General features: G+C 37.4%; 1 protein-coding gene across 3 annotated transcripts in view; it reads right to left on the minus strand.

The window, feature by feature from the left end:
• Positions 1-26,528, minus strand: part of gstcd (glutathione S-transferase, C-terminal domain containing) — a 72,052-nt gene that overhangs the window by 8,584 nt on the left and 36,940 nt on the right. For 2 of the 3 annotated variants that reach the window (XM_079812197.1, XM_079812198.1), the window contains exons 6-10: positions 16,778-16,893; positions 16,447-16,491; positions 15,884-16,012; positions 3,712-3,845; positions 2,804-2,834 (exon numbers count right to left, since the gene is read on the minus strand). In XM_079812197.1, the coding sequence (XP_079668323.1) occupies positions 2,804-2,834; positions 3,712-3,845; positions 15,884-16,012; positions 16,447-16,491; positions 16,778-16,893 (455 nt within the window). The remainder of the gene's footprint in view (positions 1-2,803; positions 2,835-3,711; positions 3,846-15,883; positions 16,013-16,446; positions 16,492-16,777; positions 16,894-26,528) is intronic. The other variant, XR_013816179.1, reaches the window with a different exon arrangement.

Consider the following 26,528-nt stretch of genomic DNA (forward strand, 5'->3'; position numbering starts at 1 on the left):
TCTGAAAATCCTCTATAGTGAAGATGAGCCATGACAAGGAATGCACTGGTACAGAAAGTGTGGCTGAAACTAATTATTTTCATGGTGATAACTGATGATCAATATTACAAATCTATACTGCTTACTTAAAAAATACCTCTCACACTAAAGCCGGGTGCACACTGTACGATTATTAATAGTCCTTCATGATTGTTGCTTGTCAGACTATACGAACATGATCCCCGCTGTAAGCCATGTCACACTGTGGGATCTCAATTGTCTTTAATGTCAGGCTGTACCGGCAGTCAAGATGTGTTCAAAACGGACACACACAAGACGACTCGTCCAGAGTTTTACATCATCAATACGTGACACGTTCAGTGAAGTGAGCTGCATTTACATGTGGGATGGAAATGATGGCTAGCAAACCAAAACAATCTCTAGCGTTAATAATATTGGTCATGGCTTCTATTGAAAAGGAAACCGGAAAAGACAGTGTGTGTGGAGAAAGTGGTGGTTTGTTGCGGTCTCACTAGGCTCTGCACTCCTACTGGTTTTTGATTTAACGGTCGTAGGAGAAGTCACACTACAGGACTGTGCCTCAAAACTGACACTACCAGAATTTCAATAAGCCAAATTTGATCGCAGTGGTCATTAATTGGCTAGTACACTGATTCATGATTCAAATTCCTTAAAAGGGCCTGCTCAAAAGAGTCATTCATCCATGACAATGCTTGCACTGTTTGACGTTGATTTGTTGTCAGTTTATTGTCTTAGTATTGTTTTGTTGAGTTTTCCCACTACAATTTAATTCAGACTGTATGTTCACCAAATATAATTTCTATAACAAAACTATATAACAAAAAAAAAAAGTTTTGTAGTGACACTTTAGATTCAAAAGCAGTGCGGGAAATATTTCTATCAGAAACAGCATTAACTTTTTGAGCAATTTGAGCTCCAGTAGCTCGTCTGTTTGATCGGACCACACGGGTCAGCCTTCACTCCCCACGTGCATCAATGAGCCTTGGCCGCCCATGAGCCTGTCACTGGTTCTCCACTGTTCCTTCCTTGGATCACTTTTGATAGCCCTAATATATGTATGTAATATATATACATATATTAGGGCTGTCAAACGATTAATCACGTCCAAAATAATATATATATTTTTTTTAACATAATATATGTGTGTGTACTGTGTATAAGTATTATGTATATTTGAATACACATACATACATACATGTATATACACTATATTACCAAAAGTTTAGGGATGTCTGCCTTTACATGCTCATGAACTTTAATGACATCAAATTCTTAATCCGTAGGGTTTAATATGGAGTTGGCCCATCCTTTGCAGCTATAACAGCTTCAACTCTTCTGGGAAGGCTTTCCACAAGATTTAGGAGTGTGTTTATGGGAATTTTTGACCTGGCCTGGCTCACAGTCTCCGCTCTAATTCATCCCAAAGGTGTTCTATCGGGTTGAGGTCAGGACTCTGTGCAGGCCAGTCAAGTTCCTCCACACCAAACTCGCTCATCCATGTCTTTATGGACTGACGCTTTGTGCACTGGTGCACAGTCATGTTGGAACAGGAAGGGGCCATCCCCAAACTGTTCCCACAAGTTGGGAGCATGAAATTGTCTAAAATGTCTTGGTATGCTGAAGCATTAAGAGCTCCTTTCACTGGAACTAAGGGGCCAAGCCCAACCCCTGAAAAAGAAAACCCACACCATAATCCACTCTCCACCAAACTTTTCACTTGGCACAATGCAGTCAGGCAAGAACCGTTGTCCTGGCAACTGCCAAACCCAGACTCGTCCATGGGATTGCCAGACAGAGAAGTCTGATTTGTCACTCCAGAGAACACGTCTCCGCTGCTCTAGAGTCCAGTGGCGGCCTGCTTTACACCACTGCATCCGGCACCTTGCATAGCACTTGGTGATGTAAGGCTTGGATACAGCTGATCGGCCATGGAAACCCATTCCATGAAGATCCCTACACACTGTTCTTGAGCTAATCTGAAGGCCACACAAAGTTTGGAGTCTGTAGCTATTGACTCTGCAGAAAGTTGGCAACTTCTGCTCACTGTGCACCTCAGCATGCGCTGACCCCGCTCTGTGATTTTACTTGGCCTACCACTTCATGCCTGAGTTGCGGTTGTTCCCAATTGCTTCCACTTTTGTTATAATACCACTAACAGTAGACCGTGGAATATTTAGGACATTTCACGAATGGACTTATTGCACAGCACCACGCTTGAGTTCGCTGAGCTCCTGAGAGCGACCCATTCTTTCACAAATGTTTGTAGAAGCATCTGCATGCCCAGTGCTTGATTTTATACACCTGTGGCCATGAATTCAAGTATTGGTGTCCCAAAACTTTTGGCAATATAGTGTATTTAAGAAAAATTTGCATGCATATACTGTATATTTATATCATATATATTATATATACACACAATATAAATATTTTATATACAACACATTTTTCTTAAACATATATATGCATGTGTGTATTTATATAGTATATAGTACTCAGGTTTCAAGAGTGGCCTACTCCGTTTGAGTTGGAAAAACAAGGTCTGAATATCTGCTGCTAGTATGGAGCTAATAAGATTCTCTTCTAATTACAGGCAACACTGATATAGCCACGATATACTGTGCATCCTGAACAGATGACATGACCTGAAACAGGACTAAACCAAACACTGCGCTTCACATACATGAAGCATATGGAGCCCTGTGGAGGTTGTGCATTAAGAATCAGGCCGTGTGGCTGTGCAGGCGATAATGAAAAGAGTGAAAGCGAGTGCTGAAACACTTACCTTATAGCTCAAAGTCTCAGCAAACCTCGTGCTGTGTAGAGAGACGGAGGGGGGCAGACTTAATGAACTCAAACACACACTGAGGCGCAAATGAAAAATGACATGACATGGACAGTCCATTCGGATCAAAGACGACGCTGGAAACATTTTCTCTGGACAAAAACAAATGTAGCGTTTCGGTTACTGAAATAAGCCGTGTGTAAATACAACAAGGTGTCTCACGTAACACTTGCATGATAAAGAAGCTCTTGGAGATTATGTGTGTGGTAGGTAATGTTTGGTACATTAACTGTCTGTCATCAGGTCGCCCTTCCTGCACTACTGTTGAATGCAACAACTGACAAATCACTCAATGGGCTGCTGTCATAGCAACACCGAGAACACAACCACAGAAAAATAATTTGCTGCGCTCGCCACCCTGATGCTCATGGCCTGCGGCAACATTCCTGCCTGAGATTAAATGACAGTTTATGCCAGATTTGGAGAGTGATTGGGGGGAAAACTGATGACTGTTCGAAAGCAATTGTCACTGTTAAGAAGTTTTCAAACACACTCCCTAACTTTTACATTTTCTTGCCAGCATTTAACGTGGGACTGATGAGGCTCAGCTGTGTGATTGTTGATACAGGACATAATATTCTGAGAATGTTCATGTGAAGAGAAAGACATACATAGATGCAATAATGAATGTTTATTATGCTTATCCATTATGGTTGACTATTTTCGATCGTCCTCATAAATCATTCACTCTTGTCAGTATATTTTCAGAGTATGCAGAGCTCAGCTTTTAATATACTGTGGATTATGATATCTACACTGTCGTTGTGTACTGTGGAATTAGGGGAACAAATGAAGAGAGAGAGATTGCAAGCAAGAAAAGTCAGAGAGAAAGAAGAAACAGTCTTCACCTCTTGGGGAAAATGAACTTGAGTGTGTTTTGAATGAACCCGTAGCAGCATGGACTAATCACAAATCCCGCCCGCGCCTGGAGGCAGCGATCCAACACCATGTCTGTCGCCACTCCGCACGCATGCAGGGCCACCTGAAAGACACACAAGACACCAGTCACGCTGGTTAAAGATAATTGGGTTCTAAACCAAAAGTTGGTGACCAAACTACCTGAGTTCTAGAGCAACATACGAGTGTGAGACTGTCCATTGCAATAAGTGTACTGTAAGTCACTTTGGACAAAATGGTTCAACGTCATTTTTCACAAATACACACAATGTTTGGGGACAAAGACGCCTATCTCAAGGCTGCATTCACTGAATCAAAAACGCAATACAAAGAGTTGAAATATTATTACAATGTAAAATACCTGTTTTCCATTTTAATATATTCAAAAAAGTAATGTATTCCTGTGATGGCAAAGCTGAATTTTCAGCGTCACATGATCCTTCAGAAATCATTCTAATATGCAGATTTGCTGCTCAAGAAACATTTCTTATAAGAATCAATTCTGAAAACAGCTACTTAATATTTTGTGGAAACCATGATACATTTTTTTCAAGATTATCTGATTAACAGAAAGCTTAAACAAACATTTATTTGAGATAGAAATATCTTTATATAACATTATACATGTCTTTACTGTCACTTTTGATCAATTTAAAGGGCACCTATTATGCAAAATTCCCTTTTACATGGTGTTTGAACATAAATGTGTTTCGGCAGTGTGTGTACACTACACAACCACCCAATAATGATACAAATCCAACCACTCCTTTTTTTCTAATCCTCATAAATCCTACGCAGTGTCTTAGAACAAGCCGTTTGCAGATTCTGGGCAAAGAAACGTCATTTTGCACAAGCCCCACCCACAACTGCTGAAGTCACAGACTCTGCCTAGCATAGACCCAGTTTATAGAGCGATACTGGTCACGGCAGTAATGTAAACACATTTTGTTTAATTTGCTTTGTAGAGAGAGAGAGAGTTTATGGGTAACACTTCTTGTACTGTGTTTTATCCAGCTCTTACGAGGATTTTCTGGCAGTGAAAACAGACACTTCATCTTTTGTGCGATGAACAATAAACTTCATAAAACTCAAAAGTTTTGGACGGGGTCCGCTACAGCCGGCTTGTACAAATGTTGGATAAAAGCAAGATGACGACATAATTTATAACCGTATTTAAAGAGATACTTCACTGCTGGAAAGATGAATGTGTATTTAAATTGGGTCATTTATGTAGTAGAAATGTGAAGGTATTTTTGAAGTTGGTGCCTTCTAGACTGAGAAAAGCCAGAAAATTTATTTTTGGCTCATGTGGGTGAAAGACAACAACTCCCAGAATGCACTTGCTTCGCTGCCCAACGAGGCCACTCCCAAAGCCACGGCTACTGGTTACATCACTTGCCCACCGCGGCACCGCCCCACCATCGTTTTCATTTTTATAGTAATAAAATCCATTTAGTTCAGTTAGAGAACAGACACTACAATTAAAAACTGAACGTGTCTGACTAATACAGCATGAGCCGAACGAGAGTCGCAGCACAAACGCAGCAGGAGACAGATTTCATTCATCAGAGAGCAAACCACTGACAGACCAGATGATCGTGAAAGATTTGGTTTCAAAGCGAAATGCGCCTATTTAAGTGAGTTTGTCGTTTAGATACAAAGAGTTTAAATACAAAGCTTAATGTCACTGAATTAACCCTTTAATGCTAATCAGTGAAGCAACCCTTTAAACTAAACTATACCTGCTAACAATACCATATAAGGCTGAACACTACTGCCGACAGTTTCTGCATTTTCAGTGAATGAGATTGTCCTGTGTTTGTTGCAGGAGCTCTTGAAGCTCCGCCCTTTTCTTGAAGGGGTCCGGGAGCAGCAGCTCATTTGCATTTAAAGGGACACACACTAAAACGCTGTATTTTTGCTCACCCCCAAATAGTGTAAATTATTACATGCTTTAAAAAAATTCTGTAATTAATTATACATTTTGAGCTAAAACTTCAAAATACACACTCTGGGGACATCAGAGACTTATTTTACATCTTGTAAAAAGGGGCATAATAGGCGCCCTTTAATTGCAAAATAAAAGGGTTTATTTAACCCTCTGGTGCTCTTCCTTTAGGGGTTGCATTGGTTGTCTTCACGGTCATAAGTGACCGGACACCTAAAAATTAAACTTCCTCCACCCCAGAAAAAACCAATGCAATTTATTTTTCTTCAATAATATTTTTTCCTTTTAATTTTGTATTTTGAGATTATTTGATGGTATTTTTTTATATGTATGCAATAATTATGGTCTATTTTTTTTCCATTGAAAATATACAACATTTTTTTTATTTTTTTATTGCAGTATTTCAGGTTAAAATAGAGACTAGGCCTTCAAAATATATATTTTTGAAGGCAGATTAGTGCCCTCTTTTGAAATTATTTAAGAAATCATGCACCCGTGGGTGTAATCACTAGAGGTCTCTATGGAGAATTCCCTAGTTCTGTTTTGAACATATTAAATTATTTTTTGTTGATGGATTTGAATATATATTTAAAAAAAATATCTCAAAGACTATTTATTATAAAGTTTTTATATAGATTTTTTTCTGAGAATTTGTGTTTTTGCAGATTTCCCATTCATTTCCTATGGGGGTCATTTTTGACCAAAGAGCACAAGTGGGAAGTTTTTTTTGTGTTAACATACCTAAGGCTGGAAAAGTCACCAAGTTTCATATTTTTCCGATGAAGCGGTGATTTAAAAAAATTCCAAATGTGGTTCATAGGCTCAGTTTTTCATAGGTGTGTGTGTGTATAAGTGTGCGTGTGTGTGTGTGTGTGTGTGTGTGCGCGGATGTGTCAATATCACACTCTTGATGTTTTAGAGTGTCACCCCTTTACTGTGGTGTACTATTTTTCAGCATTGTGGCCGATTTGTAGATTGTACACACAAATATTCTGTGAATTTTTGTGTTTTTGCCGATTTCCCATTCATTTCCTATGGTCGGTCATTTATGACCGAAGACAATGAACGCTACTTTTTTTTTACGACCAATTAGCATGCTCGAATCATGACCCCAATTTTTTGTGTGTTTACATACCTAATGCAAGAGAAGTCACCAAATTTCATATCATTCCGATGAAGCTGTGATTTTTAACATTTCAAAACAGAAAATTTTCCGGTCAGAAATGACCGAAGAGCACCAGAGGGTTAAAAAAAAAATGCATTTGAAATTAATTTACTCAAAAAAGCAATTAATACAGACAATGACTTAAAAAATATGTCTTTCACTTATTTTTCTTAATTAAAATTTTCAGATTTTTCTGAAAGGGTTACATAAAAAAAATCAAGGAATGGGAACATAACAAAAATGGCTCATTAAAAATATGAAAACGGTATGTGGAAAAACATTTGCTTACTTGATAGTTACACAATGTACAACATTTTTGAAGTAATTACATTCAAAACAAATTTGGAATATATTGCAGTTTTTTTCCAAAACAAATGAAGCCAACATGAAAGATTAAAAAAAAAATATTAGTATGAACTTGGCATTTGAACCAGCAGGTTGTATCTGAAGTATAATGCCTAAAAGCATAACACAATTTTGGTTACATGATTGTAAATGTGTGAATTAGACTATATCCCAGTGGCGTTAATCCATGCATGACGACTAAAAAACGGTTTAAACTCTCTATGCTGCTTTTTGCCTGTCCTTGGCCACATTTCCAAAGTTCTTCCCATCTTTCTGTATCTATCGTGTTCTCATTGATCTGTTAGTGACTCGGGCACAGAGAGGAAGAGAGAGAGAGCACCAGTCATACCCCGCCGATATGACACTGCATGACAGCAGACGCCTCGCTGCCTATTAGCAGGAAAAGTAGATCAAACAGCTTGATGGAGGGTAAAGAAAAGCTTTAAATGTCCTTTCAGAAGCTTGTGAAAGATCAAGCGTTCGACAATGCTCACCAGTGCCTGTATCCATCACCGTTAGGGTGAGAAACTGGAACAAATAATGCAAACTCTGGTCTCAGTGAGTGCGAGCGCACAGTTGACCAAACCCATGGATTAACACCCTTCAAATCCCCCATAAGACGTTTTCTGGGAAATGTGGCCAAATCTCAGAGAATTCGCTTTACACGCTGCTTGGAGTTGCTATAGGAGAGGAAGTATCTCCGTGAACTCTGTGTGGGAAAACACACAACCTTAAGCCGAGACGAAATAAATTAGGAAAAAGCAATATTGGCAAAGCGTCCAGTGTGGATTGTAATTAAGTTCTCGAGACGCTAATTAAACCAAAATGATTCATAATGTCTTTTTAACAGAATCTGGAATAAAGCCATTGTCAAAAACCCCGGGCAGGTGTTTGAGCATTCAAGGGCCACCCTTATGTACTAATTACAATCCATTAACTGAGGGTTTCAGCTCTTTGAAGCAGACCACCATCTCATAATGGAGCCACGCATTCGCGTCTGAAGCGAACAACAGAATGCCGCATCACCACAACAAGCAAAATCAACCGTGAAAACCTGTGGCTTCGAGGACGTCAGCAGGTGAATTTCTAAAGTTGACAATGACGCAACAAATAGACAATACTACAGATATTGTTTCTTAAGGTCGCTGGGAGAACTTTCAGAAGATATCTTGTGAAAGTACAACTTTGAATGACCATTTACTGATGAAATTCACAAGGAGTTCTGACAATGGAGGAGGAGAGCCTTTATAGAGTAAAATCATTGCACAATTACAGTGGGACTTCAGGAACAAAGTGCAGAAGCCTTTTATCACAACACGAGTGAAACGAAAAATGTAGCAAATCACAGGCAAGTCTATTCGCACTGAAGGCAAAACAAAAAAGAGCATTCTGGTAGTTCAGATGCTTCAATGAAAGAAACAGCACAACTGAAAAAAATACATTACTTCAACAGAAAATACACAAAACTTTTATGTAGCTATAGTCATGGCAGGATAAATGAATATGAGCTATAATGACAATAATAGAGTGTACTCATGGTAATAGTAGAGCTTTCACAATAAAATGTCACTAGGTTGGTAATGTTTAAATATAAAACATTGCACATGATCAAAAGCTCAGATGTAATTTTCCAGGGCTGCCAACTCTTACACATTCAGAGCGAGACTCGCACAGTTAATTGACACTTTTCTCACGCTCTCACATCTATTTTCTCATGCAGTGAAAAATCGCGAAGCAAAGAGGACACTGACACCGACAGAAAAGGCAAAGCAGGTTACTCTGATATGAAACAAACTCTCATCTTGCCAATCATGTTCATTTTATTATAAAATTCAAACAATAAATTCCGTTTTGACGCTCTTAAATGTGACAGATTGCTGTAGCGCCTCAGTGGCGGCACGTGAACTGATTATCTCTTCCTCTTTACCACTAGTTAATAAAATGAACATTAGAAGGTATGTTAAAAGATACAGAACAGCATATCTTATGCAATCGATCAATTAGCGTTTCATATGCGGAAAGAGGCTAATAAAACAGCTGGAGAACAATGTCACGTTCTGTTACATTTACCTCAGGAAAGCCATTTGAAGGTGCAGTGTGTAGTATTTATGAGGATCTATTGACAGAAACGCAATATAATATACATAACTATGTTTTCATTGGTGTATAAAGACCTTACATAATGAACCGTTATGTTTTTATTACCTTAGGATGAGACATTTCTATCTCCATACACCGCGGGTCCCCTTACAGTGAAGTCGCCATTTTGCTCCGTCGTGTTTCTACAGTGGCCCTAAACGGACAAACTTGTCTACGGAGCGCTAGTCAATCTCTGCTCTCTCCAACAACAAAATTTTTGTCCTGTGGGAGGGGTGAGTAATTGTAATTCACAACCTCACCGCTAGATGCCGCTAAAACTTACACACTGCACCTTTGATGACCATAGCATGTTAGTTAGCTAGAAAAATTAACTATAGAGAGGAGTATTTTGCTAAATATACGCACTATATTACAGTTATTATATTTTTACTTATAGCATTAAAATATTATAACGTTATTCTTATAAAAAAAACATTATATTAATTTGAGTTGTTAATTTTAACCTTTAATAATAATACCAGCTGGCAGCTATGTGTACTGTACAGCATTAGTTGAGAGATTTTTTCCTTGTCCATGAATGTACATGTAGCTACTGTACCTAATATTTATCCAAATGAATCGATATTGAATCAAGATCGCAGGAAAATCGTGAAATTTGTATCAAGCACCAATAAAATAGTAGCCTACCAGTCATTGTACCATGTAAACATTGTAACATGTTGTCACTAAACTTAATGAAATTGTGTAGTTACCAAATGCTTTGAGAATCTTCATAATTCTCACACCAAGCTAAACTCAAAAGTTGGTTTCTCAGTTGTTTTGTTGAACACACACACACACACACACACACACACACACACACACACACACACACACACACACACACACACACACACACACACACACACACACACACACACACACACACACACACACACACACACACACACACACACACACACACACACACACACACACACACACACACACACACACACACACACACACACACACACACACACACACACACACACACACAAGGAACTGTTCTCATAGCAAAAAAAAAAATTAATCAAACCATGTCAGAACAAAAGTGAGAAAACAAAAACAGGAAAAAAAATTATATCCAAAACAAACTTGAAAAAAACAAAAACCGGCGAATTTATATTTTTAGTGTGAACACATCCATAGAAATTAACTGTTTACATTTTATTTGTTAGTAGTATTTGTGGGTGAATATAAATCAATCCCACCTGAGCTTACAATGATGAAATCATTCTTGGCATTAATATTTGGTAGCACGCAATTTGGCCAGAATCTATTCCTTACGAATGCAAAGAGCTTGAAAAAAAACACATCACAGTCATTCCAAGTCTTCCATCGGAATGTCGGATGCTCCGTCTCTAGAACGAATTTACAGTCATAATGAGACAAAGCTGGTGGGCCGTCTCCCAAGAGATCAGATGAATGTTGTTTAGCATGGGAAAGAAGCAGTGTTACAAAGCCCAAGTTTGTTTTTCCTTTGCAAGCAAATAAAGTGGAATCTGCGATGGTTTTGTGTGGTCTCTTGTACTGAAGGATCTAACAAATGAAGTTTTCTAAAAGCATTGAAAATACAAGACATTGACAAAGAGCTTAACATCATCCTCAATGCCAGTTTTTCTTGTATAAATCATTCAGCAATGGAAAAAATAATAAAGCATGCTGCAAAAGCATATTTCGTTATTAGATTTTTTTTTTTTTTTATGCAGTAGGTCTTCATTTTTTGCTGATGTTTCTTTTTCTTCCGTTTCAATGGGGGTAAAAAAACTTTTTCTGTCTTTATAATTAAGTAGTTTGCCCGAGGTGCGGAAGGAACAACTTCACGACTACGATGCAAGTTCATTATTCACAGCCACCGAACACAGCAGTGTGCTAGTTTCACCATCATTCAACAGGTACAACAAATCAACTTTGAGCAAACAGCCCATAACTTCTCTTTTTACATCATTACCCACGTTTAGTCATTTTTTTTCCTGGTGTAGCTGCAAGCCTTATTACAGACTGTCTTAAAAAAAGGAATAGTAGCTATTTTCACGCATCTAACCCTCTGGGAAACAACAGTTCCGACTGGGCTGCTTTAGCAAGCAAACCTTTTAATCATTTATGCTAATGGTATGTGCACAGTTATGCTAGATAACACAATATGGCTTAGAAACTCAAAGTTATAATTCCAAAACTGCCTATAATTACCAACACAGAGAACACAATCACTTTCCAGAGCTTTCACACTGACAGTTCCCTCGATGGTGAAATGATCTTGAACATGTTAAAAATCTTTTAACATCTGAAGACTTTTCTATGATGCTTCCTTTCACTTGTAATCACTGCACGTTTTTAAATAAAATCATTCAAATTCACCCCAATTTGCCTGTGAATCATTTACAGTATATTTATAACCACTTCCATGTCTAATTATTCTTTTAAAAGCCTGTAAAATCACAATTTTATAATATCCCTGATATTTTCATGACCGCGATAAACACAAAATAACACAATGTAGTTCGTTCCAAACCCTTGCCAACTCTTTTTTTTATGGAATATTGTATCCACAAGTAACTTATCCATGTACATCCTTTTTTTTTTTTTTACATGCCCTCATTATCTATAATCAAAATAACTTCCCCTCACTCTTGCAGCTCATCTCTTTTCTTCTCTAATGATGTGTTTACTGGCGTGTGGGCGGGGCAACCTGTCACATGAGATCCACCAATAGCAAACCACAACCATCCAATCAATTCCCCATGGACAAAATCAAGTGCCTCCCTACATTTTTTCTTGTACGAGAAGCCATTTCACTTGGGTATACAATAGCCAGGTTTGCATCCAAGGAAAAAAAAGGTTTAGAGCATTAAAATGTTTAGCGATATAGCTGATAGAAAAATGGCAATTATCGATAATTTTTGCAAATGTCCGTTTAACTTTAGCATACAAACTCTATGTTGATACTTCAAATGTCGCAAAAAAATAGTTTGGAAATACCTTTTGTCAAGAAAAAGGGCTTTAACGCAAATAAATGTGGTGTCACATGGCAGAATTAGCCTATAGCGTCCGCGGCGTTACTCCCATTGAAGCAACATTTCTCTGTAGTTCAAAGGTGCATTAAATCTATTATATTCATATTATTAAATAATTGTATTACTATTGGTAAGAATAAGACATGTTACCTCTCAAACAGCATTCATCCTTATTTTTTTTATTTTGTCTGTTTTTTACAATCTAATAAAAGTTAATCAGAAAAATAATAGCTGCACCCGTTTCTGAAAATTGCTTGATGAAGTTTTGATATATGGATGAGGAAAATATAGCGATGTGAAAATCTCGGCAGCTCATCAAAAATAAAAATGGGGCTTCTGTCAAACGAAGGAAGGCTGTTGGAGTTTCTAATACTGGCAAAAAAAAGTTAAAATACACAAATTACTTCAGTATCTGAATAAATAAAATGAATGTCATAAAATCACGATTTCATGGGCAGGATCTGGCTACTTGACAAATGAAAAATCACAAACATGACACTTGTTAATAAAATAATTTAATAAATACAATGTATTAATATGTAAAATATTTTTATATCAAACTAATTATAAAAAATAAAGTGGGTTGAATCCAAAAAGCTTTAAATTAATTTTAGAGTTGTTAAGATGGCAGCTCTACAGAGAATATAAAAAAGTTAAATATAGGCTACTACACTAATAAAAAGTTTAGATTACAGCATGTTTTTGATCGATTTGATGTTGTTGAACTCTGAAACCAGAACGAATAACTTTTTTTGGGTTTGAATGATCTGAATACATGCTTTCTTGGCCATTTCAAACTGCGACTGGCTTGACTGCATGTTCAAGGCTTACATTAAAGATTGTTGCTATGACCGAACATCTTACTGTACCAGTCTTTTTTATGGATATTACAATTTTGCATACAGGACAAACGAGCTGCCTTGTGTCCAAACCCATAGGCTTCGTCACATAAAGGCTGTTTCATGCAGTTCTGTCAGACAAGCTGTCCCACTTCACCGTGATCTTCAGATTAAGATTTCCTAATTTAGTAATAGGCCTATTATTTGTGAAAATAGTAAGTAGTAAACTGGCGAATTTCAATAGTCTCATCACTACAAATATTTGGGATATGAAAGATACGATATAATTTGCGATATACGCAAAATGATGTATGGAAATGACTTGAGGGCAGATTTTTTAGCAACACAACCAAACTTATGCGACACTGCAGTTTTTTTTAGGGATGACGTCATTACGCACACCATTTTTATACACCTTTTATCAGTAAAAGGCCAATTGGATGGAAACGCATATTAAATTTGTCAATAACAAAATGGATGGAAACTTGGCTAATGTTGGTGTCATGTCGACACTAAAATAAATATACACCTACATCCACATTTTATATTAGATGACCTTGTTTATTTGTGAAACGAAACGTTGCATTAGAACAAGACTCTAGAGACAAATCTCTGTCCGTTGACAGATTGGAGGTTATCTAATGTTTAACAATATACATGATATTTAATGTGATCAACAAGATGTCCTATCACTTGTCACAGGTGCAAAAAAAGTCAGATGTACATGAAAGAGAAAGCTTTTATCACTTTTATCACATTGCAGAGTTGCGGCAATGTGAGTGGAGGATATTGCATCCCACACATGGAGGTCTGGAGGAAAAATATTACTTCTTTCTGGTTAACTTTTTCCCCCCACAATTTTTTCAGTTGACTGTTTGATATGAATCTCGGTGAACATTCTTATTTTTAATGATTGATAGGTGCCCTGTGCCCAAAAGAAATTATACATAGATACAGGAATTCGTTTTGGAAACCAGTGAAGGTCTGATAAAGACCCTTTGAGCAAATGATCCCCCCACCACACACACACACACACACACACACACACACACACACACACACACACACACACACACACACACACACACACACACACACACACACACACACACACACACACACACACACACACACACACACACACACACACACACACACACACACACACACACACACACACACACACACACACACACACACACACACACACACACACACACACACACAGGGGCAGTGTGTGAAGCTCAATACTGCAGCTGCAGCTCTCTGTGGATATGAGGCCAGAGGCTGCAGGTCTCTGCAGAACGAAACATCTCATTACCTCCAGAAACAAACACAAGAACTGCAGCAAGTACATACTTCCTCATTCATCATAGAGACAACAGTAACCCTCAAAGATTAAACGTAAAAATAAAATCATTTTAATCAGTATTTAATAAGTATTTTTATCTTGTTTTCCAGTAAAAATACCTAAACATGCAACATTTTGCAAGATAAAACTTGCTTTCAGTGAATATATCTTGAATTGCATTTTTTTTTCTCATCACATTGGCAAACTGTAATAAAAACAAGCCAAAACAATTAGCCAGTGTTCCAGGAAAAATAAATAATTCAGTAAAAAATATAAAAAGTAAATACATTTCTGTCTACATCAAATATGGTTAGGGAGCGCTCTTAACAAAAATACAATCCAACTAGATTTGTATAAAAGAAATTGGCTGTCTAACTTCTATGTTTGTGGTTACAATATTTGACCGAATTAAAAATGAGAGCACCAAACAAATGCGTGTAAATGACTATTTGGAAATAACATCATTGTTCCACAATAAGTCTCATTTGAAATGAAATGTAAACTTAATGTTTGGGCAAGTTGTCGAGAAGCCAATTTCATCACTCAAAATGCAGTAATGAGCAACCCATTCGCTTTTGAAAGGAAACAAAGGGCAGACGCGAGGGTTAACTGCATAATTAATATGGATGGCAGGGAGAATCAAACAAGCTGCAACTACTCTGCCAGAATCCATCCGTTTAAACAGGCTTTGCAATGCAAATGAAGAGCTATCTATACCTTCTGGCAAAAATCTACGTTCCTCATGTGAAATTATTGAAACTGCTCGTAGCAAGAACAAGTGCTGAAAGCAAACATTAACAAAATCAATTATCGATGAAAGGCTGCAGTGGGATCCAAATGTCTCAGACCACACTGAATGTAAAACAAAAATGTTAAAAAATGTAAAACCAAGAACCCTCATGTACTACTTGGCCTCTGAGAGACTCCAATGCTATTTTAATCTTTCTTAATCTTATGAAAAATTATTATAATCCTAATTTCAACTTCATAACACACTTTAAACGTCCTCAACACACACTACTTTTGTTTGGGGTATCAGAAACATGCATGAATTTTCACAAGCCAACTAATTCATAAAAGAAAAAACATGCATTAAATTGCAAATACACACACACACTAATATAGAAATATAGATGCACACAATAAAGATATGCCATCGAAATCTGCTAGTGAGCCAGAGGAAACCAAGACTTTTAAGGGATATTAATATGCACCATAAACAACAATCTCTCTAAATATACACTTCCAAGAGAAATGTACAAATAGCATGTCTTGCACTTCATAAATAGCATGTATGTTTAATATAAGACGGTTCTCACCCCGATGTTGAAGTTTCCGGTGAAGTAGTCAAGGTTTGTCTGGATGAAGCCAATGTTTGTCAATCCAAGCTGAGCACTTCGGTCTCTGGCCCTGACCAGAGACTCCTCTTTATTTTCAATGAGAATAACCTGATCGATGACAAAAATTGGATATCTCACCAGTCCACATGGTATATCTCTTACAACTTACTGGTTCATTGCCAAATTGCTCAGTGATTCATCTCAAATTGCTCTTTGGAAAGCCATTTCATCAAAAGGAAAGAAAATAATCAGAGAATACGAAGTACATCTTCTAAACGACTACCTAATAATCCACTGAACCATTAAATATGTATTAGCACTCAAAGAGTATTCTAGTACCGAGTTGATTTTCCTATCCGCATTGTTTAAAGTACAATTTTCCCTACAAGGGCTTAGGGAGAAAAAAACAACAATAGAGTGGAATCAGTTTATTTTTCCAGTGTCTACAAATGAGCTCACCTGGGAGGAAGGCAGATTTAGTTTCTTTTCTTTGATTCTGTTAACTTGAACTTGCAGCACTTGAACAAATCAGAAAGTCTTACCTGACATTTAGGAAGCGTGTACGCCAAAACAATCCCAACGTGCCCCTGAGAAAACAAACAAAGAAAAAGCAGCTAAAGAACCAGACCTCAAAGAGCTCATCGGATCAGAGTCTGCTCTAGAGAATACAGGCGCCCATCAGAATATTGACCTGTTGCCCAAGAGCTGTAACGTCAGGGCTTATATGTATGCACAGAATAACAAGAGCACTCCCAAAGATTACATGAGGTGACAAGGGAGGAGAACAGATGCTTACTGACAGACACACAGCGAGTCCTGTAAGGAAACAGAAACAAGTCCAATACATTTTTAAAATGTCAGAAGGCAACCTACCCCCCCGCTGCAGAAATCCACCACAGTGTGCCCCGGGTGGGCCAGCTCAGTCACCATGGCAAGCAGGTTGTTGAGTTGTTGTTGTTTGCGCACAGCGCGGGCGTCTGACATCTTACCTTTGGAGAAAAGGGAATGTTAACACTGAGACGGCCAACAGCAACACGATTCTAACCAAACCAAAGCCAAAAGTAGAAATGTGTGTCCAAGTTACAAATACTACATGATACAGTAGATAAGTGATATTGTACAGTCAGCAGGTCAATAATGCAAACTAAAGCCAGATCAGAATCAGTCCATCAGCCTGAATGGATTTATTTAGCAAAAAATGAATTAACAAAAATGTATTATAGGAGAAAAATAAACAAATAAATATGATATTACAGGAAGAGGCCAACCCTGCTCTAGAGTCCAGTGGGGGTGTGCTTTACGCTTTGCATTGCACTTGGTGATGTAAGGCTTGGATGAGTTGCTCGGGCATTGAAACCCATTCCATGAAACTCTCTACACACTGTTCTTGAGCTCATCTGAAGACTACACACATTTTGGAGGTCTGTAGCTATTAACTCTGCAGAAAGTTGGCAACTTCTGTGCACTGTGACCCTCAGCATGCGCTGACCCCACTCTGTGATTTTACGTGGCCTACCACTTCATACCCGAGTTGCTGTTGTTCCCAGTTGCTTTCACTTTGTTATAATACCACTAACAGTTAACCGTGTAAAATATTTAGTAGTGAGGAAATTTCACGAATGGACTTATTGCACAGGTGGCAACCAATCACAGCACCACGCTTGAGTTCGCTGAGCTCCTGAGAGCGACCCATTCTTTCACTAATGTTTGTAGAAGCGTCTGCATGCCTAGGTGCTTGATTTTATACACCTGTGGCCAAAGAAATGATTGGAAAACCTGAATTCAATGATTTGGAGGGGTGTCCCAATACTTTTGGCAATATGGTGTATATATACTGTATATTTACAAACTTATGTTACTGTATATGCGATTAAATCGCGATTAATCGATTTGACAGCACTACATTTTTTATTATCTTAACAATTACATGTTTATAACTATTTATTATATATTACACATTTCACAACAGTACGGACATTTAAATATTTAAATCGTTTGTAATTGCAGTCACACAAATAACTGAAAACAAAGCCAATGGTCCAAAAAACCATATAACAACTACACTCTAAAAAAAAAGCCCAAAAAGTTGGGTTGAAAATGGACTAACCCAGCAATTGGGTTGTTTTAACCCAGCATTTGGGTTGTTTAAGCAAATATTTAACCCAACCGCTGGGTTAGTCCATTTTCAACCCAACTTGGGTTATTTTTAACCCAGCATTTTTTTGAGTTTACTGTATAATGTATAACAAAATGTACAATGTAGCAGGCGGCAGTGGCTCAGCGGTTCATGTAGGTTGTCTACAAACTGGAAAGTTGGTGGTTCGATCCCCGGTTCCACCTGATCAAGTGCCGAGGTGTCCATGAGCAAGACACCTAACCCCATCTGCTCCCGACGAGCTGGATGGCGCCTTGCATGGCAGACACCACCGTCGGTGTGTGAATGAGTGTATGAATGGGTGAATGTGAGGCAAATGTAAAGCGCTTTGGATGGCCGTAGGTCTGTTAAAAGCGCTATATAAATGCAGTCCATTTACCATTTACCATAACAAAAACTTTTAAAAGAACATGTGGTTGTCTAGTGATGAGAAGTTTCATCTCTCTCTGAACATCAGTAAACAAGCTGACTACCTAAAAATGGCATTCGGTACATTTAGCATTCTTACAGTTCACAAATTGAAAAGAGGACAGCCAAGCACAACTTTCAGCTGTGATTAAAAGGACTGAATTATTTCAACGGCTGTGTGAGAAATGTTAAAAGCATGAATGCTCTCAAAAATAAATTTTTACACCTTTTTATCCCCCTAGCCAGTCAAATCGTCTCAAACTAATTGGAGTTGAAGGCTGTTTTCACACAGCCACACTCTCTGCCATGGGGAATAAATTTGCAGCATATTTCCTGTTTTGAGCCGAGTGCTCAAGCTGCGCTGAAGAAACACCATCAATGTAATATAAATCACAGATGCGTCTGTCGTGCACTGCTGTGCTCATTTTGTGCACAACTCTCTGATGAGAGCGGAAGTACTACCTGGAGCCAAATAGGAAACAAAACCTCCAAACAGCCCAACAAAGCGTTGTACGGTTTTGTTTATCATGTGTTATCAACACCTGATAATTAACGTCTATGAGTCTGACAGGAAACAAAAGAATCAATCAGGCTCAGGTGAGGAAGAAAAGACAAACATGCCGATTTGTTTGCAAAGAGCGCCTGTGGAATTTGCGCGTGTTGTCTTTCTCTAACAGGATTCAAATGGCAGGCGTGCTATCAGAGTGGAGCAGATATGTGGAATGCTGTGAAGATGTAACTCATTAACCGAGAGCACATTTGCAGTGTGTCTCCGAGAGACATAAATCCAGAGGAATGTCGGCGTGCTGTCAAATACGGATCTCTCCTACATCAAGAGAATCAAATCCTTCTGAAAACCTGCAATCCTTCCAATGACCAATGGGGTTTTGATTACTAGAGATGTATAGATTATAATATGCTGATTATGTAATTCATTAAAAGCACATCCAGATTAGCCGATAAGATAAAAGTCCAAAAGAAGATAATTAAGAGGTATTCACATGATTGTGGCGTAAAGCATTGAATAGACAAAAAGTGGCTTAAAAAGGACATATGCTTACACTAAGTGTAAATAGCAATAAAAAAGTATTTTCTTTGCATTGAGTGAAAATAGCGGTTTACACTAAAGCTGTATCCCAATTCAATGGCTGCATCCTTCAATGTTCATGCCTTCGAAGTCCGCAAAGGTCGGACAGAGCATGGTTAAATGGGATGGTCCCGCCTACAGAGGATTGCTTTTGTCGTCTGGCAACTGTGACAGCTGGCGTTGATGAGTGGCAGTAACGTTTGTATTGGACTTTTTTGAAAAAGTTATATTCAAATGTCTGAAAACAAAACAGGGTTCACAACTTGTCTAAATGTGTTCACCATGGTCCATTTATGTACATAATAAAGAGTATAAACTGCATAAAACCACATCTTAGTAAGATTTGTCAACATTTGAACAGCTTTAAGGTTTTTATTATTAATTTTTTTCATTTATATCATTAGATATTCGAGTAAGTTGAAACCCAATACTTGCATTTAAAAGTATAATCCGGCAATTACTTTCTCAAAAAAATCCTGTCATCACCGGCAATGAACAATGAATTCTGGGGTAAGCTAGGCAGCGAAAGGATCCATCTAGGGGTGTAACGGTACACCTATTCGTACCAAACCATTTCGGTACAGGGCTTTCGGTTCGGTGCATGTGTGTACCGAACGCTTTCCGAATGCAATCTTTAACAGTTAACAGTCGGCTTGTTTTAAGCGCGGAACACACTTCAATCCGAATTCCCACACGACCATATTAAGTATTCAGTCCACTTTTTCACGAAATTCAAACGATAAATACCGTTTTAACGCTCTTTAATGTGGCGTCACACAGATCACTGTATAGGTGCGTGCGTCAGTTCATGCGGCAGCTCGCGAGTGAACACGATTATCTCTTCCTAGTCAAAGAATAAACGCGTTGAAGGATACGTTACAACTTACTGAAACGTATTATATCTTGTGTAAATCGCTCAGTCCGTGTTTCAACAGTGGAAAGACGTCAATAAAACAGCTTGTAATGTCACGTAGCATAACATTTACCTCAGGTAGTCATTCAGTGTCCACAGCTGTTAGTTCACTAGATAAAATCAACTCTTTCGCTAAATATATGCACTATATTAGCCTATATGCATTATATTTTATTTAACCTGTTACTTAAGTCTTGATTATTCCATGTATGTTTAAATAAATATGTCATGAAAATGACAGCCACTTTGTACTAAATGATTATTTCAACAACGAATTGAAGTAAAAACATAATTTTATAATTAGATTTAGAAGTTAATGCAAAAACTGCCTTATGTGAAGTTTACATGTTTGCATACAATGTGTTATTTGAATGTTGATTATTATATCTAAAAATAAATAGGTACTGAATTTAGGCTAAATTGGGTTCTGTTGTTATATTATTTATAATAATGTGCAAGTAAGGGCTCCCTATATAGTTTACACTTTGCAGCATTAGCAGAAATCATTTTTATATATTTAAGAAACTTTTAGTTATAATTTAATTCATTTAAGGACAGACACAATTTGTTCAGTAAACCAAGTAATAATGTTCAGTAATAAAAAAAAAGCTATTTTATATTTAGTTTTCTCTCCCCTGCTGTACCGAACCGTGACTTCAAAACCAAGGTATGTACCGAACCGTCAGTTTTGTGTGTTACACCCCAAGAAACAAAGGACGCACTTCGAAGGATGCACCTTCTGAATTGGGACGTAGTTTAAGTGAAAATAGCTAAATAGTGTAAATAGTAGTTACATGCTATTTGTACTAAGTGTAAATAGTTGTAAGATGCTATTTATACTTAGCAAATAGTGGCAGATACTATTGCACCTCAGTGCATTGTAGTATATTACAAAACAGTATGCAATAACAACAACATAACTCCGCTACCCCAACTCCAAACCTACCCATTTAAAAAAAAAAAAAAAATCTCAATATTAAATAACCGTTAGGCACTTCATGTCTACTTTACAAATATTTTCTAAATTTTTATTTAAAATTAACACTAATCCGAGCTGATATGCGATCGGAAAAGGGAGAAGAATGAGTTCGGTAAAAGGTCCGAACTTGGGTCAGTTTCGTCAAATGCTAACACTACCTGCCTTGCTCTCCACGCCACTGATTCGGTCATAAGCAGGATTTCTTTTTTTGAAAATGTATCTGGCTCAAACAGACAGACAATGTTGTGCATTGTAAGCAGCCTCTGCCAACAAAATGGGCTATTTGCACTTGGAATGTGGCATTCAGGAGAGTAACGCAAGTTTGAATAATCAAATTTCCCATAATTTGCTGTCTTCTCACCACCGTCAAATCAAAAGTAGCAAAATGGCCAAAATATATTTAAATAAAAATAAACTACAGTAAATAGAGCAGCAAATAAGTTAATTAAAATAAAGCAAACGAAAAAAAATATAGTTGTAAATAAGGCAAATAAATGAACAAATAAGCAAACAAACATAAGTAAATAAATACCTACCTACCACACCAAAAAAAGAATGGTAATATTGTTGGAACAACTCTCAATATACGGAATGGTCAAGCTTCTAGAAAAGGTGTATTCTGCAGACCTATTCTGGTCCCGAGTGTTGATGGAAAAACCAGGCAGGAAGACATTCATAGAATAATGAGATGTATTGATCATGCAGTTTTTAATTAACTTAAGATAGCCAGGTCCAGGTTTGGTCAAAAACACCCTGCAGTGCTTTGAGACAAACAGCGATGGTGATAGTGGAGACAGATGATTGAGACGCAAGCGAGATGTGTATATGTTGGGAAGAGAAAGGATGAAACGTATAAGAAAAATTCATGAGGTCCGATCAGGGCTGTACTGATACAATCATATAAATCGATATTGCGATTCTTTTTCTCATGATATTGCTTTTTCACAATACTTTAGATCCTTGTTTATGTTCCATTTCATATGATTTCCCACAGTTGAATTAATGAAGAAACAGGTTGACATTTCTCAGGATGGTCTCCTGTGATACACAATGACATGGGCTCCTATCACAACAATATCATAATGTATATTGATGTACTGGACTTTATATTTATTGGAATAGAGATGGTTATAGATATCTACCTTACAATCCAATGCTGTTTAAGAGACCTCCGTCTTAACTCTTTTAAAAATAAAGTTTACAAAAGGGGTTTCCCCAAAGAACCTTTCAGTGATCAGTTCTCAAAAGAACCATGATTTCTTAGTGTGAAGAACATTTGATTAATCTGATTTTCCACTCTAGGACCTCTTGTGCAAAGGAAAGATTGCATGGATTCCATGTTCTTCAGGAAAAGATAGATGCCAACAAAGAACCTTTATTTTAAAGGACTGTGGGAGATAACATAATAGGAACATATACATCAAATCGGATTGCATCAATGCAAAATTCATTGTGAGATAAATCATTACACTTGCACTAGGTTTTTTCATGTTTTGGAAAGAAATCTCTCTCTCACCAAGACTGCATTTGATCAAAATACAGTAAAAAGTAACATTGTGAAGTATTGCAATTTAAAATAACTGTTTGCTATTTGAATACATTTTAAAATGTAATTTATTCCTGTGATCAAAGCTGAATTTCCAGACCATTACTCCAGTTTTCAGTGTCACATGATCCTTCACAAATTCTAAAAATGCTGATTTGATGCTCAAGAAACTTTTCTTATTATTATCAGTTGAAGATCACTGCTTAATATTTTTGTGGAAAATGTTATATATTTTCAGGATTTTTTTTATTAAAAGAAAGTTCAAAAGAACAGCATTTATTTGAAATATAAATCTTTTGTAACATTACAAATGTCTTTACTGTCATTTTTGCAGTCAGTAAAAATTGCCCGAATGGAGGACAAGAAAATGAAAAAGCAGACACACTTTTTTTTTATCATAACTTACTCGGCTTACAAGAAGCTCATGGCATCCCAGCAATAGGCTTCCAAACAGTAAACCAAGGGGAGAATATTTTCCAGCAATCCAGACCTCAATTTCCTGTGTAAGCAGGGGAGGGAGAACTTTTACGGTAGACAAAAAAGCAGAAGAAAACAGGCCTCTCGAGTGGACAATCAGAATAGCATGTTCAAGTGTCTACATCTGTGTTTGCGAGATGAGGAGAGGCCTGAATGAAGGTATTTAAGCAAGAATTGTTCAGGAGAACATCTTCAAGGTTGTTTTTCTGCTAACTATTCAGTCACAGCTTCAGTGAGAATTCGGGAACAGGAACAAAATACTTAGAGAGTTTACAGATAAAAGGCCAAAATCTGTGACTCAAATCACTTGGAAGGGATGAAAAATCTTTTTTCCCACCATTATTTCCCACAGTTCCCTTTTATGAACTGAAAAGTAAGCACCTTATTGGTAGGCCACGCGTCCATCTCAAAGTACCATGGTATTAAGACTTGAAACATTGCTTGTGCTGCTGCTGCTCACTTTTTTTATATATGGTGTTTGTTAATACTGTAACATACAAATGAGAAAAACACTAATGAGGGATTATATTTTCAGGGAACAAAAACAACCTAAAAGCATTAAACAATTGTGACGATTTGAATAATAAGCCACATTTTGCTCACATTCTGGCTTCTTGGCTTATATAAATCCATTAAAAGCAAATGTGTCACATTCTTTGCTTCAATATACAGATTTGTACTCTCTGAAAGTACTGAGCCAAACCTCAATAACTTAAAGGGTTAGTTCACCCAAAAATGAAAATTAGCCCATGATTTACTCACCCTCAAGCCATCCTAGGTGTATATGACATTCTTCTTTCAGACAAATAAAATCGGGGTTATATTATAAATGTCCTGGCTCTTCCAAGCTTTATAATTGCAGTGAATTGTCGGGTCATTTTTGACGTCCATAAAAGTGCATCTATCCATCATATAACTGCTCCACACGGCTCCAGGGGGATAATAAAGGCCTTCTGAAGCGAAGTGGCGTGTTTGTGTAAGAAAAATATCCGTATTTAAAACTTTATAGACTAAAATAACTAACTTGCGGCATTCAACGGTACGCAAGTCAACTTCCGTTAAAAGAGTATCCCCTGACGTGATGTACAGGAGCATCGCAAGCTTTGACGCCTCTCGCTGATAGTGCTGGGCAACAAACTCAAGCCCCTCTTCTCTTATATCGAAATCCTCCACCATTTCTCTTGAAAAATTCTCGTTTTAGACTCTAATTCATGACTGGTGTTTTGTTTTCCTCTATCATCGGCGCTTCTGCGTTCGTCAATACACACGCATCAAGGGTTCAAGGGTCAAGGGTTACTGTTTCAGCGCAAGTCGACTTGCGTACCGCTGACTGCCGGAAGCTACATATTTTAGTCTATAAAATTTCAAATGTGGATATTTTTTTCTTACACAAACGAACCACTTAGCTTAAGAAGGCCGTTATTAACCCCCTGGAGCCGTGTGGAGCAGTTACATGATAGATAGATGCACTTTGATGGACTTCAAACAATGACCCAACAAGTCACTGCCATTATGAAGCTCGTCCAAGCTTTATAATGGGAGTTAATGGTACTTTGTTTTTTGAAGCCCAAAAAAGCACATCCATCCATCCATCCATCCATCCATCCATCCATCCATCCATCATATAACTGCTCCACACAGCTCCAGGGGGTTAATGAAGGCCTTCTGAAGCAAAGTGCCGCGTTTGTGTAAGAAAAATATCCACATTTAAAACTTTATAAACTATAATCACTGGCTTCCGGTAATGATCGTACACGAGTCTAGTTCTGGCCGAAGAGTGAACTCTGACCCGACGCATGAGGTTGGAGGTTAGAAATGGGACAAATTTGAATCTTTGCTTTTTTGACAACTGAGCTTTATAGCTAAAAAAATAAATCCACATACTTCCCAAATACTGACACATTTAGGTCAAACATGTACAAGGTTAATTCTCAAAGTAGACTTTAATATTAGCATTATCCACCGTGTATGCGAGACATTTCAGACAGACATCATGACGGGGCTCAATGTTATATTCAGCCTAAAAGTCTAAAAAGCCTAGAAAAGCCTAAAATGAATATTTCTAAAAATTAAAAAAAGGCTGGCAGCAACCTGTACAAAAAGTACTGTGGCGAAACCGTGTTTCACTGATATAACGTTTAAATGTTTGAGATCATAAATAAATAATAATAATAAAGAAAGGTGTAAATTGGCTGAGAATAGGCAGTTATGACAAAGTTTCTTGAGCAGCAAATCATCATTTTAGAGTGATTTCTAAAGTATCATGTGACACTGAAGACTGGAATAATGAGGCTGAAAATACAGCTTTGATCACAATAATATATTACATTTTTAAAATATATTCAAGAAGGCATGCATTTTATATGGCAAAAATATTATTTCACAATATTTTATTTACTGTATTTTATCCAATAAATGCAGCCTTGGCGAGCAGAAGAGACTTCTACATTTTAAAAAAATAATCTTAACAACCCCACATTTTTGGACACTAGTTTATGTACAACATGTGAAACATTTTTTTCATAAATTCCAAAAAGACTGTGATGCTTTGTTTGGTGTTAATATAGCTAAATGACTATTACAAGTATGTTTTTTATTTGATACTACAAGCAGCTTAAAAGAATACCATGGTACTACCACAGTACACGTCTAAAACAAAGGTTTTGCCACAATATTCAAATAAAAAGAGAGTAAAACAGAGTATATCTTCAGCTATCAAAGAATTCTACAAGTCATGAGCATTAGTTATTGAATGCGTATGCAGCCTGAGGGTCATTTTCCACAAATGCAGAGACATTTTCAACTAAACCATCTAACGGCCTTTTAACGACCTCTTTGTGATTTCAAAGAGAACATGCACATAAAGTATGACAGGAAAGCTGTTTTCTGACAAACTAAAGGCCTGCGCCTCCACGATTATATTGTTCAGAGGAAACTGGAAGAGCTGTAGGGACGAAGCGGCACAGCCGGCAATCTCTCCCCAGCCCTGAGCTCTCGTTTGGAGACAGACACATTTGCTGAGAGAGAAAAACAACAGCTGTATTGCGTCCATAATAAAG

This window comes from Gobio gobio, assembly GCF_949357685.1.
Source record: "Gobio gobio genome assembly, chromosome: 3".
NCBI lineage: Eukaryota > Metazoa > Chordata > Actinopteri > Cypriniformes > Gobionidae > Gobio > Gobio gobio.